Source organism: Schistocerca cancellata, chromosome 2 (genome assembly GCF_023864275.1).
Source record: "Schistocerca cancellata isolate TAMUIC-IGC-003103 chromosome 2, iqSchCanc2.1, whole genome shotgun sequence".
NCBI classification, from domain to species: domain Eukaryota; kingdom Metazoa; phylum Arthropoda; class Insecta; order Orthoptera; family Acrididae; genus Schistocerca; species Schistocerca cancellata.
In genome coordinates, this window is record NC_064627.1 from 753,116,142 (window position 1) to 753,130,419 (window position 14,278).

The window sequence follows — 14,278 nt, forward strand, 5'->3', positions numbered from 1 at the left end:
TAACTGTAGCACAACATACAGTTTAGGTCTTTCCCATACTATGAAACTTTTATTTTTACAAACTGGTTACCTCTGTTTCTAATTCAAACAAGAAAATTGTTTAAATAATTGTTTCTTATTTGATTTTTAAGGTTTAGACCCTAATTTCAATGCAATCTTTCAAGTATGATGCATTTCTATTATTAATGGGTCAAATGGCTCTGAGCACTATGCGACTTAACTTCTGAGGTCATCAGTCGCCTAGAACTTAGAACTAATTAAACCTAACTAATCTAAGGACATCACACACATCCATGCCCGAGGCAGGAATCGAACCTGCGACCGTAGCGGTCGCTCGGTTCCAGACTGTAGCGCCTAGAACCGCACAGCCACTCGGGCCGGCTCTATTATTATTAATATTCAACAATTTATGTATCCTGGTAGAATTAACTGTTCATTATTGCACAAATTGAAAATACTGCATTTTAGACTGCTGTAAAGGCACATAAAATCTCCATTTCAATTAACAAACTGTAAATACATATTTAATTCACAAATTTACAATGCTTATTTATGTTACAGAGATAACTTATGCTGCGACGTCAAAAAATCTGTCAATCATTTCTGATACTCCTGCTGGATCATATTTAATATATTTTTCCTTATTCTTTGTAAACTGGACGTTGCAGTACCTAAATAGAGAAAAATTAAAAATTAATTTATGTCACAAATTAGTGTGTGTGTGTGTGTGTGTGTGTGTGTGTGTGTGTGAGGAGTGGGGGTCTTTTTTATTTGAAATTAAAGCCTTACCTTTCATAAAAGGCATTATATTTTGGAAGTATGTATTCCTTATTATCTCGCTTTAAGCTTTCTCGTAACTCAACATCTGGAATTGAATAACTCCTCTGCACTTTTGCTATGTCTTCCATTTCCTTGTTGAATCCCTGGAAGAAAAACAAGCTTCATGTTATGTTTACAATTATATTGTTTCTCTTACAGAAAATAGAACTCTTTATTTCCTCTTTAAACCATCATACGGACAAGAAATAAAACTACCATTCTGCCCAACAAAAATGTGTAACAGCTCACTTGTGATGAAACTGGAAAGTTTATTAAGTATCATATGCATAAAATTAGAGTTTACCTCCTCTCCAACAGTTTGATGAAATACAGTAAGATGGACCAGGATAGGTCTCCTGTTAAAACTAACTATGAGGTAGAAAATTCTGTGCGGTGAAAATGTGTGCTATAGTTTTCTTTCTGGCAGTCAATTTTAACTACAATAGCAGGGCATTCGAATTATTAGACAAATTGTTTCTCCTGTATATATTCTCTTTCCATCATCATCATCATCATCATCAACATAATTTAAGACTGATTATGCCTTTCAGCGTTCAGTCTGGAGCATAGCCCCCTTATAAAATTCCTCCATGATCCCCTATTCAGTGCTAACATTGGTGCCTCTTCTGGTGTTAAACCTATTACTTCAAAATCATTCTTAACCGAATCCAGGTACCTTCTCCTTGGTCTGCCCCGACTCCTCCTACCCTCTACTGCTGAACCCATGAGTCTCTTGGGTAACCTTGCTTCTCCCATGCGTGTAACATGACCCCACCATCTAAGCCTGTTCGCCCTGACTGCTACATCTATAGAGTTCATTCCCAGTTTTTCTTTGATTTCCTCATTGTGGACACCCTCCTGCCATTGTTCCAATCTACTAGTACCTGCAATCATCCTAGCTACTTTCATATCCGTAACCTCAACCTTGTTGATAAGGTAACCTGAATCCACCCAGCTTTTGCTCCCATACAACAAAGTTGGTCGAAAGATTGAACGGTGCACAGATAACTTAGTCTTGGTACTGACTTCCTTCTTGCAGAAGAGAGTAGATCGTAGCTGAGCGCTCAATTGCATTAGCTTTGCTACACCTCGCTTCCAGTTCTTTCACTATGTTACCATCCTGTGAGAATATGCATCCTAAGTACTTGAAACTGTCCACCTGTTCTAACTTTGTTCCTCCTATTTGGCACTCAATCCATTTATATTTCTTTCCCACTGACATTACTTTCATTTTGGAGATGCTAATCTTCATACCATAGTCCTTACATTTCTGATCTAGCTCTGAAATATTACTTTGCAAACTTTCAATCGAATCTGCCATCACAACTAAGTCATCCGCATATGCAAGACTGCTTATTTTGTGTTCACCTATCTTAATCCCACCCAGCCAGTCTATTGTTTTCAACATATGATCCATAAATAATATGAACAACAGTGGAGACAGGTTGCAGCCTTGTCTTACCCCTGAAACTACTCTGAACCATGGACTCAATTTACCATCAACTCTAACTGCTGCCTGACTATCCATGTAAAGACCTTTAATTGCTTGCAAAAGTTTGCCTCCTATTCCATAATCTCGTAGAACAGACAATAACTTCCTCCTAGGAACCCAATCATATGCCTTTTCTAGATCTATAAAGCATAGATACAATTCCCTGTTCCACTCATAACACTTCTCCATTATTTGCCGTAAGCTTGAGATCTGGTCCTGACAACCTCTAAGAGGCCTAAACCCACACTGCTTTTCATCCAGTGGGTCCTCAACTAATACTCGCACTTTCCTTTCAACAATACCTGAGAAGATTTTACCCACAACGCTGATTAAAGAGATACCTCTGTAGTTGTTACAATCTTTTCTGTTTCCATGTTTAAAGATTGGTGTGATTACTGCTTTTATCCAGTCTGATGGAACCTGTCCGGACTCCCAGGCCATTTCAATTATCCTGTGTAGCCATTTAAGACCTGACATTCCACTGTATGTGATGAGTTCCAACTTAATTTCATCCACCCCAGCTGTTTTATTGCACTGCAATCTATTGACCATTTTCTCCACTTCCTCAAATGTGATCCTATTTCCATCATCATTCCTATCCCATTCCACCTCGAAATCTGAAACATTACTGATTGTATTTTCACCTACATTGAGGAACTCTTCAAAACATTCCCTCCATCTGCCCAAGGCATCCACAGGATTCACTAGCAGTTTTCCTGACCTGTCCAAAATACTTGTCATTTCCTTCTTACCTCCCTTTTGAAGATTGCTAATTACACTCCAGAATGGTTTTCCAGCAGCTTGACCCATAGTCTCCAGCCCGTTTCCAAAGTCTTCCCAAGATTTCTTCTTGGACGCTGCAATTATCTGTTTGGCTTTGTTTCTTTCTTCAACATAACTTTCTCTGTCTACCTGAGTTCTAGTATGTAGCCATTTTTGATATGCCTTCTTTTTCCTTTTACATGCTGCCTTGACTGTGTCATTCCACCAAGCTGTTTGCTTCATCCTACTTTTACACACTACTGTTCCAAGACATTCTTTAGCCACTTCTAGTAAAGTGTCCCTGTACCTTGTCCATTCCTTTTCCAATGACTGTAATTGACTACATTCAACTAACTGGTACCTTTCTGAGATCGCTGTTATGTACTTGTGCCTGATTTCCTTGTCCTGAAGTTTCTCCACTCTTATCCTCCTACATATGGACCTGATCTCCTGCACTTTCGGCCTCACAATCCCAATTTCACTGCAGATTAAATAATGATCAGTGTCATCAAAGAATCCCCTGAATACACGTGTGTCCGTAACAGCCTTCCTGAATTCCTGATCTGTTATTATATATTCAATGACAGGTCTGGTTCCCCTGCCTTCCCAAGTATATCGGTGAATGTTCTTATGTTTAAAAAAGGAGTTTGTGATTACTAAGCCCATACTGGCACAGAAATCCAAGAGTTGTTTCCCGTTCCTGTTGGCCTCCATATCCTCTCCAAATTTACCCATAACCTTTTCATACCCTTCTGTTCGATTTCCAATCCTGGCGTTAAAATCACCCATGAGCAGAACACTGTCCTTGTCCTTTACTCTAACAACTACATCACTGAGTGCCTCATAAAAACTATCCATCTTATCTTGATCTGTCCCTTCACAATGCGAATATACTGACACAATCCTAATTTTCTTGCTAGACACTGTCAAATCTATCCACATCATTCGTTCGTTTACATGCCTTATTGCAACTATGCTGGGTTCCATTTCTTTCCTGATGTAAAGCCCTACACCCCATTGCGCTAGTCCTGCTTTGACTCCTGCCAGGTAGACCTTGTATTCTCCCACTTCCTCTTCTTTCTCACCCCTTACCCGAATGTCACTAACAGCTAAAACGTCCAGCCCCATCTTACTTGCAGCCTCTGCCAGCTCTAGCTTCTTCCCAGAGTAGCCCCCATTGATATTAATAGCTCCCTATCTCATTACCATTTGTTCACCAAGTCGTATCTTAGGAGTCCCTGGTTTGTCAGTTAGAGATGGGACTCCGTCACCTCCAAAGGTCTGAGGCATTTTGCTCTGATTGTTGCCAGCATCATATTTAAAGTACCAGGGAAGCAGGTTGCTAGCCTTACTTGCCCCGAGTCCCATTGAGTTTTACCCCGAACGGTTGAGGGACTAACTGGTGGATTTGGTAGTCTTTGCCGTATGAGCACAAAGGTGACCACGACTCAGAATATGTCCGAGATGCCCAGCCTTATTTCAAAGTAACTGGTATCCCGACTGTCGGGACCACTTACTTGGCCACTCATACGTTGCCCGTGGTTCATGAACTAGGACATGACTACAGGAACCCACACCATGAACTACCAATACATATGTAATTTTAAACCAAAATTGTATATACAACAATGTGCTGTCCATTTTCTTCTTCACAGTTGATCTTAACAGAAAACAGGAAAGTTGTATTTCATGGCTCATTGGCTTACAATTAGAATACTATAACAGAATTTGAATTGTCTGAAACTTTGTAATCCAGCCCTTCACAGATTAAAACTATGCAAAATACTGTCACTGAAACTAGTAGCACTACAGATCCAGCAGCTGGAGAGGTCTCTCTCACACCTCTCTCACACCCCATACAACAATGATCCCAACCAATTTACCTACTCATTTTAAGTGACTTCATTTCCAATCAAGGTTTCATTTGCAATAACAATAAACAAGGCTTTAAGTCGGAGAGAGGAGGGAAAGAGGTGATAAAGAAGGGTGGAGGAGATGGACAGAGGGGAGGGGGGCGGGGCGAAGAAGGGGATTTGGAGATGTATCCAGTCCCAATACATATTTAGCATTTACAAAGCATTGCTGGGTTTGCTAGTTTAATTAAACAACAACCACTTTAATTATTAGTAATGCTCATGGAACTAATTATTGTTAACAAAATTGTGGGAAGTGGGAAGACCATGTACAAATTATTATTGCTTATAATTATCACTGTGGAAGCAGTATTTTCTTAAGAGGTGTATAATTGCTGCTGCATGAGACTTATTGCATGTTATTACTCATAAAGCCATCTACACTCCCAGGCATAAAAGCAAATAAGCTTTGTCAGATGGCACATTATGACAGTATCAATTCAAAGCAAGAAAAATTAGGGTTTAGTGTGCTGTGTCTGGCAACGTAACTGGTGATCACACACACACACACACACACACACACACACACGACCACAGTCTCTGGCTGCTGATGCCACAATGTGAGCAGCACCACATGATGGGAGACACAAATGGGTGCTGGGGGTAAGGAGGAAGCTGGGGCAGGGAGGGGGAGGGATAGCAGGGTGTGGGATGGTGAAGTGCTGCTTGCTGGAGCATACAGAGATGAGGTGGAGAGAAGGTTGAGCAGCTAGATGCAGTTGGGAGATTAGATGGACGGCAGGGGAGGGTTAGTGGAAAAGGATGGAGGTAAAAAGATTGTGGGCGCATTGGCAGATGAGAGGACTGTGTAGTGCTGGAATGGGAACAGGGAAGGGGCTAGAGGGTGAGGACAAAGACTAATGAATGTTGAGGCCAGGAAGGTTATGGGAACATAGCATACACTGCAGGGAGGGTCCCCACCTACTTGTCTTTGGGCAGAAAGCTCAGCAATGGTTTGGTGATGGTGGTGTTTGGGTTATGAGCCTCAGCAATGGTGTGGTCCCACTGTTTCTTGGCCACAGTTTGTCATGGCCATTCATACGGACAGACTGATTGTTGGTTGTCTTACCCACGTATAATGCAGCACAGTGTTTGCAACTTAGCTTGTAGCTCACATGACTGGTTTCACAGGTAGTCCAGCCTTTGAGGGGATAGGCGATGATTGTGACCGGACTGGAGTAGGTGGTGGTGGTGGTGGTGGTGGTGGGATGTATGGGACAGGTCTAGAGAAGTTGCCAATATCTGCACCATGCTGAAATCTTTTCAAGATCTGACTCAATATTGATGCAGCTTCTGTCATATAGTACTTCATTATAGATGACTGCATCATCTGCAAAAAACCTGATTTCACTATTAACATTGTCTGAAAGGTTATTTACGTATGATGTGAACAGCAAGGGTCCCAACACACTTCCCTGGAGCACAAAACTTCTATATCTGACAATGTCTCTCTGTCCAAGATAACATGCTGTATTCTTCCTATCAGAAAGTCCTCAATACAGTCACAAAATTTACTAGATACCCCGTATAATCGTACTTTTGACAATAAGCACATGTTCGGTACTGAGTCAAATGCTTTTCGGAAATCAAGGAATACTGCATCTATTTGGCTGCCTTGATCCATTGCTTTCAGTATGTCATGTAAGAAAAGTGCAATTTGGGTTTCACATGACCGACATTTTCGAAAGCCATGCTTATCAGCATTGAGGTGGTAATTCTGTCATGCTTATCAGTATTGAGGAGGTAATTCTGTCCAAAATACCTCATTATATTTGAGCTCAGAGTATGTTCCATGATTCTACAACAAATCAATGTCAAGGATATTGGACCCGTCAATGGTAGTCAGAATCCACACAAGTAGGATCCTTCCAATGCACTGAAAGGACGCTTATTAGCCAAGTGAAACTGGTAGGATATATATATTAGTGGTTGTAACCCCGTTCATTTCCTTAAATGTTTCACAAGTATCAAATTTGTACTCACACAACTGACAGTCTAAATCAGGATCAGTAGATATGGCTTGTAAACCAGTCCTCAGATACACCAAACTACGGCACCACTTCAATTGTTAAAATCAAAGAATGTGTGTTTCAGAATTAAACTTGGAATTTAAAAAAAAGTTTATCTTTTTGTACCATACAAATACAACATCTAACAAAAGTACAGTGGAAATTGAAGCTGACACACCAGAAAAATTATTTGTCTGATTCAAAGAAGAAAAAGAACAGAGTAAGTGCAAAATACAAGTATTAGATAGTGTAAGCAATGTGACAGTACATTAGGAGAAGGAACTTTTATTTACCAATTAGTAAGTCACGAGCCACCAGAACAAATCTAACAGCTACTGTCATTGAAGAAACAATATCACATGGTAACTTTTCCAATTTCTGGATTTTCATTGTCTGTGCATCTCCATGTATCTGGGGTGTTGGGAGGCCACACAGCTGTTTGCAAACGATTCTGTTTTCTACAGGGAAGTTCCATTGTTATACTACTGAACAAAATGACGGATGATTCACGCAGTGGTCAGCAGCTATCAGTGACTCTCAAAAGTGAATCTCCACTGTCACCCACTACTTTCAAGTGAGCAATGATTTCTTTCTTCATGAAATTATAGCCTTATTTCTGGCATATGAAATCCTGTCTGAAGAACTGTTTTCCAACAGGAACCGAAACATCACCATCGAAACCAGTATGTTTTGGTTACAAGCCAGATCAATATGTTTTGGCTACACAAACTTTTGCATTTAGGTGGGAAATCAACACAGAATCAGTCATGTGGGATTGTTTCTTCAATGATGCTATGAAAACAAAAAAGAATAAAGAAATGAGCCATTTAAAAAACCTCCTCCTTATAGTTTAGGAATTATTTTTTGAATTTCAGCAAATTTAGATTTAATATATATATGTATAATTTGCAGTTCTGACAGCCCTGTTGTAATTGGCCATGTCTCAAAAGTTAGTAAGCAGAATTTCTGTATTCCTCTCTCTTCCAATAAATCAATTATTAATAGCAAAGTGCTACAAATGAAGATTACTTACAGCAAATCTCTCCTTGATTGCAGCACGATCTTTATCACGTAACTTGCCATTCTGTACCACAGATGAAGGCACTAATTCTGATGGAGCAATGTAACTGAGCACTTTACTCCAACTACTGTGGAAGAAACCAAATTTTAAACCAATGTTTATGGAAAGCCACTAAGCATGCATCATCCAGTTACTACTTCCTGTAATGTGCTGTTATGGTACACACACTGGTTACTGAGCAGTTTTGGAGGATGGTCTCCCAATCCACAAACTGTCCCATGAACTGAGGCACATAAATGTAATTTTTAATGAAAAGAATCTTAAAGTAAGAGAAAAGTTGGACAATAGCACTATGTCTGTTTATGCATAAAAGAGCCGACTGATTCCAGAGGTTGGTATTCACTGACACTGATTCACTATTTGACTGAACACTTTCAATTTTTATGATTGAGGGCTGTACAGAGATCTGAAAGGAAAATTATGAGCAGAGGTTTACATAACCCATTGAAGTTTAATAGAGGAAGTCATTCAAGTTTACAGACTAACAAATTTTTCATTAGTAGAATTCACAAGAAAGACATACAAAACAGTTTCCTAATTTCCTTGGTATTATAAAAGGTTAATATTGCACACAAAATCTAAAAGACTGTTGGATAAATATGAACATAAGCAAGGTTAAGGATCAATACTGAAAAATAAAAAAAATACGAGTACAAAATCTTTATCTCTCTGTGAGCTGCACTTACAGTATTATTGTCCAATGTACAGGTTGTTTCAAATAATTCATGTGGTTTCATAATACTGTATGTTCTGCATTAATAAAGTAAGAAACTTGAGATCTGTTTCTACTTACACACAGGACTAAAAGTTTTATCAAAATAGCAGTTTGATTTTACAAGGGCATTTCTTTTATATGCATGCATATAGAATCTTTTACAATTACATTTAGGATCAACAGTTTAGTGCATCTTTCACAGATTATCAACATACCCTCCACTGCATGCACGACAAACATCCAGATGCTAGCCAAACTTGTCCCATACTTTTGTGAGAATGTTTGCTGTTGCTGTGCAGCATCACAGTCCACCCATAGTTGTTGGAAGGGGAGGCACACAGTCTTTCAAAAGCCACCATACAAGAAAAAAAACTCATAACATGGAACCAGACAACCATGGAGTCCACTGGTGCAATAAGAGATCCATACACCCTTTGTAGGTAATCCACCACTGAGACCGCTCTTTGTTAATAAATGCTGTTAAATGCAGATGCCAGTGTGGTGGCGCTCCATCCAGTTTAAAAATGAACTTTCTGGCAACTACTCACAAGTGTGGAAAAGCCAGCTCTCCAACAGATCCAAGTACATGATTCCTGTAACCGTGTGTGTGTGTGTGTGTGTGTGAGAGAGAGAGAGAGAGAGAGAGAGAGAGAGAGAGAGAGAGACAGACTGGTGCAACACACATGAAGCTATGAAGCTTTGGAAAGTATGTCTTGTTCTTGGCTAGCGTATGTGGCACTTACATTGTGATGGTTCACTTTTCCACTTAAATGGAATGTATCCTCAATACTGAAAGCTAAATGTGAAAGAAAAGTGTTATTATCCAGCTCTGTACCCAGAATGAATTGTTCAAGGCCATCACAATGTGCTTGTAGCAACTGCGTCCCGTGTGGTTTGAAATACAAGCACCACCACAAAACACACCAGACAGACAAATGAGGATTGGCTAACTATGCTCTATGTCTTGAACAAGCACACAGAGAGGACATGTGGATTTATTTTTACACAAGCAAGCAGTGTCATAAACTTCTGGTACCATCATCGAACGCTTTGAGATGTAGAAGCTGCAGTACTGTATTTCTGATGATAATCATGCCGCACAGTTGAAACTGAATTGCATCTGTTGAAAAAGAGAACCCAAAACTTATTCTGTTGCTGCGATGCCACGATCTTGACTTGGTGCACATTGCATAATGAATGAGCACACGTGTGAGTTAGCTACGCCAGGGAGAGCGCTTCCAGCATCCACATGAACTGGCAATGTATAACCAGTGCAAAGATAAACTTTTAGCTTCAATGCCTGAGTTAAAATTTACCCAAAGTTTCTATCTTCATTCATGCAGAAGTTAATCTTGTGAAATCAAATAACTCTTTAGAAAACACCTGGTATTCTCATACCATTATCTAAATTGATAGGAACTTAGATGTGTTAATGCATATGAATTTTGTCAAAGAGGAACAATTCTACTTTTCTTCCAAACATTTTTAAACAAATCCTATCAACTAACTTAGGTTAGAAAATAATTATTTTACCTTTGTGTATAAGCATCTTTATGTTCACGTATGCGGCTATGGTACCACTCTTCACAGTTAGGCCTTGAAAGTTTTACTAGATCTAATAACCCAGACCGTTGGAGTGCTTTCAGCACATGATTATTATTGTTCAACAAAAACACTGCTCGCAAGCAAACATCTCCATAAAATTCACTTTTCACAACTAAGGTCTGGCTCAACTGTTCCAGTACTTTACCTGAGAAAGTAAATTTTTATATCACACAAGAAGAATACTAACACAAACATTATGGCATATGCACATTTTAGTATACAGAGCAATAGCTTTAGTTTCAAATCTCCCTAGCATTTCAAAGTAATGGACATGTGCACACATACAGCTACTGTGTGAAGAAGGGAGTTATTTGCATGTTCCGTGCATCATAATTTATCTCTTGCTATGATGAGTATCATGTCAGTTCATAAATATAATACAAATATAATAAACTTTCTCAGTGACAAATACTGCACTCCCCCCTCCCCCCCACATATATATTAATCATTCAGAAAATTCTTATTTGGCGTAAAAGGAGTTGTCATTTAGCTACGATTTCAGTTTGCATTAAAGTTAATTTAATTATTTGATTCTTCAAATTACTGAGCAAATGGTCAAAACTTTTTAAAGCTGAATACTTCGCTACTTTCTGTGCCACACTAAGGCTGATTGGTGGGACTTGGAGTTGTGCTCGTGCTCCTTTCAATATTATATTTATGACTGTTCCTCTAGTTTTTGACAGCAAAATTAAAGAAGGAATAAATGTACAATGTATCTTGTTGTTTAAAGAACTGTCTACAAGAGGTTCGATAATGGTAGTCGATGTTCATCCTTATTATATGCTTCAGAACAATGATCACTTTCTTCCACAATGAGAAATTGTCTCAGAATATGATGTAATAAGAGACTGGTGTGTGAAAAATTGAAAATGTGTCAGCTTTATGACATTTCACCTCCACAGTCTACAATTATCCGCAGCTGCTTCTTACATTACACTGTCAAACTAAGGACAGGCTGGACTTGCTAATAAGTTACCCTTTGGGAGATATCACAAAACAGAGCTTTCACTCATTGAGTCTCCCACAAATGCTGTAATGTGTTTAGTGAAATTAATAAACACTCTACAGATTAAATTAACATTAATGTTTTACACTCAAAAGTAAAACTGCAAATTATGTGAAACGTACTGATATATGACATTATAATGTTAGTGTTAGCTAATGGACAAAGTTTTGCGATAGAGACCTATTTATTCTGTTTCTCAAAATATCTTCTATTGCACTCATTGCACCTCTTGGTTTTCAGAGTAACTTATCAAACTGTTTTGCCAAGTTTCTTCTGGCAGCTGGATTCATGCACCAATTTACACCTGCAGGAGATCATGTTGTGTAGAAAAATACCATTTCAGCTTAGTCCTCTCATGTGCAGATAGGGTACGGTGAGGGGCAAAATCAGGGCTTTAAGAAGGGTGGTCATGTTCTATTGATGGCTACTGCAGCTATGTAATATTTTTGATCACTGTGTTGAAGGAGCAATCATTTAATCTTATTCTTGATCCAATTGTTTAAACGTGTCTGTGACTTTAAATAAGTAGTATTCTATATAACACCCCCCCCCCCCCCATAATGAATTTTTAAGGGCTTAGTAATGAAGCTGGGTTTTCTCACCTGTAAAACATACTGCTCACTCTAAAAAAATCAAATATCTATTTATTTTACAAGACATGATTAGTGATTTATTCATCTGTTAACACATTGGCAACCAAGCATTTTATGTGGACGTAACCACCAAATGGCTCTCCAAATGAATGGGCATGGTCAAACTGTGGCCAAGAGCTGAGTTGACCACTCAGTGGCGGAAAACAGTGCTGAGCAAAACATTCTTGATTTCAATGGCTGCTTACCACTTGTGCTGTCTGGATCATTACCCCGAACACCAGCTTCTCTGTATTACGTAGATGAGAATTGTCATTATAACACATCCTTCGAACCCGTAATCCTTCTGGGCCTCAGTCCCCAATAGACCCCCACCCACAATTACTTCCACCCCTAACTCCACCCACACCCTCTTCCCACAGCCTTCCCATCCTCTATTCTGTCTGCCCTACCTATACACACCAGGTCGTAGTCATAGTGTGCTGTACAGTGTCACCAGTGTTGGTGCCCATGTCCTATTCATATTCCATACACCTGTCGCCTTTCTCCCCCTGCTGTTAGGTCCATTCCCCAACCCTCACTCCCACTCCTCACCTCCTTTCTCCTCTTTCCTGCTCTACCCAATGCGAGTTCCACCTCAGTTGAGCTGCAGAACTGCTGTTCTGACACACTGTATTCTGCCAGCAAGTTGTAACCACACAGATGTATGCATGCCTATGTATGTTTGTGTATGTGTATAGGTTAGCAAAGTTTTCAGTCTCGTTTGTGTGCCTTTTGATGACTCAATGCTTCAACTATTTGATGAACTGTTACTTTTACTCATTAAATTAATTACATTACACTAAGATTTTCCATTAGCACAAATACTGAATAATGACGTTAATTGTTTGTAATTCAAAGAATTGTTATGTTCTTGTATTAGAGTAGAGAACTGGCAATGCATCACAAAATAATTCAGTGATACTTCTTAAGATATTGCTTGCTGATTACATAAGAGAAGGAAAGACAGATTTGACATTTTACCAGTGCCAAAATAAAATGAAAACTGTAAGTAAATTATTGGAATACAACGATGTTTCAGAGGAATTTGAGATTGCACGATTCTGTATCAGTGGAAAACAAAATCCAAACTAGATGCCATTCTTGACTATAATCTTTACATTACACGGGTTGACAGTGATCAGGAGATTTACTACATGCACAAGAGAAAACATATGAAGTGATGTACGAAATTGTTCTTTCACTTGCTCCTAATGCCTCCACTTGCTCCGAACACCTGCAGTGAATCCTTTTGTTCTTTATCATGAGACTAGGAATCTCATTCACAGGAGCAGATTCCATTTCCTTATATTTTGTGCCAGATTAGTTAAGAACTTTCTCATATGTGTACTACACTGCTTGAAGAAATGTTCCTAATGCAACCAACAGCAATGTACTTCAAAGAAGATAAATTCTAAGAACTGTAATTATCTTGTCATGAACAGATATTAAACTTTCCCCTCCAAACAATTGGCTACTGAGAAGGACCATTCAACTATAGTTTGCAAAATTTGTTCAGGAAAAAAGAAACAATGTAGTAGCAAAGTCAGTAGGTAATAAGTTAGTGATGTCCCAGCCCTAAAATACCACTCTGCATACCAGAATGCTTCCAACTGCTCCATGCCAATGTCAGTTACCTCTTAAACTGCACAAGAACTCAAAACACTATTGTTTTGTAAAGAAAATTTACTTTCTACATTATTTTTTCAATCAGAGAATGCAAAATGTCTTGAACTTTATATATTTAACATTTTTTAAATAGCCATAAATGCTGTTTTACTCGAAATCTGAAAGTATTAAGTAGTATGGTACTCACAAAAAAAGCAAGTTTTCTACCTTATGATAGCCTTGTATAATGTTGTGAAATACAAATGCAGACAGGACCAAGGATTCCTCTTTGTTTCTGTTCTCTTTGTAACCATTATAACTTTAAGTATGTTCAAATGCATATTGTGACTTGTTCTACAAGTGCCCCACATTGCAATACTACTCTTACCTTTGCTTGTGCTGAGTTGCATTAACATTTCAATTTAATGTCTTGCACATATCTTCCAACTTATAATAGCCAGAAAAGTGATGGCCACAAAATATTGGAACCATACGTAGAATGACTAGATATGGAAGGAAAGCTTACATAGTTAACAATGCGAAAATTTTTACACTGCTATTCACCACTTGTCCCTGAACCATAGGCATCTGCAAAAAAAGGGAGCACCCCATCACATCCACCTCCTCCCCATTCTCGCC

The 14,278-nt window shown here is 38.9% G+C and overlaps 1 protein-coding gene across 2 annotated transcripts in view; it reads right to left on the reverse strand.

Annotated features, from left to right (window-relative positions):
- Positions 1-502: 502 nt before the first annotated feature.
- LOC126162569 (exocyst complex component 7) overlaps positions 503-14,278 on the reverse strand; it is a 113,466-nt gene continuing 99,690 nt past the window's right edge. For both annotated transcript variants that reach the window (XM_049919160.1, XM_049919159.1), the window contains exons 11-14: positions 10,325-10,541; positions 8,029-8,143; positions 790-923; positions 503-671 (exon numbers count right to left, since the gene is read on the reverse strand). In XM_049919160.1, coding sequence (XP_049775117.1) covers positions 569-671; positions 790-923; positions 8,029-8,143; positions 10,325-10,541 — 569 coding nt within the window. In that variant the 3' untranslated portion in view covers positions 503-568. The remainder of the gene's footprint in view (positions 672-789; positions 924-8,028; positions 8,144-10,324; positions 10,542-14,278) is intronic.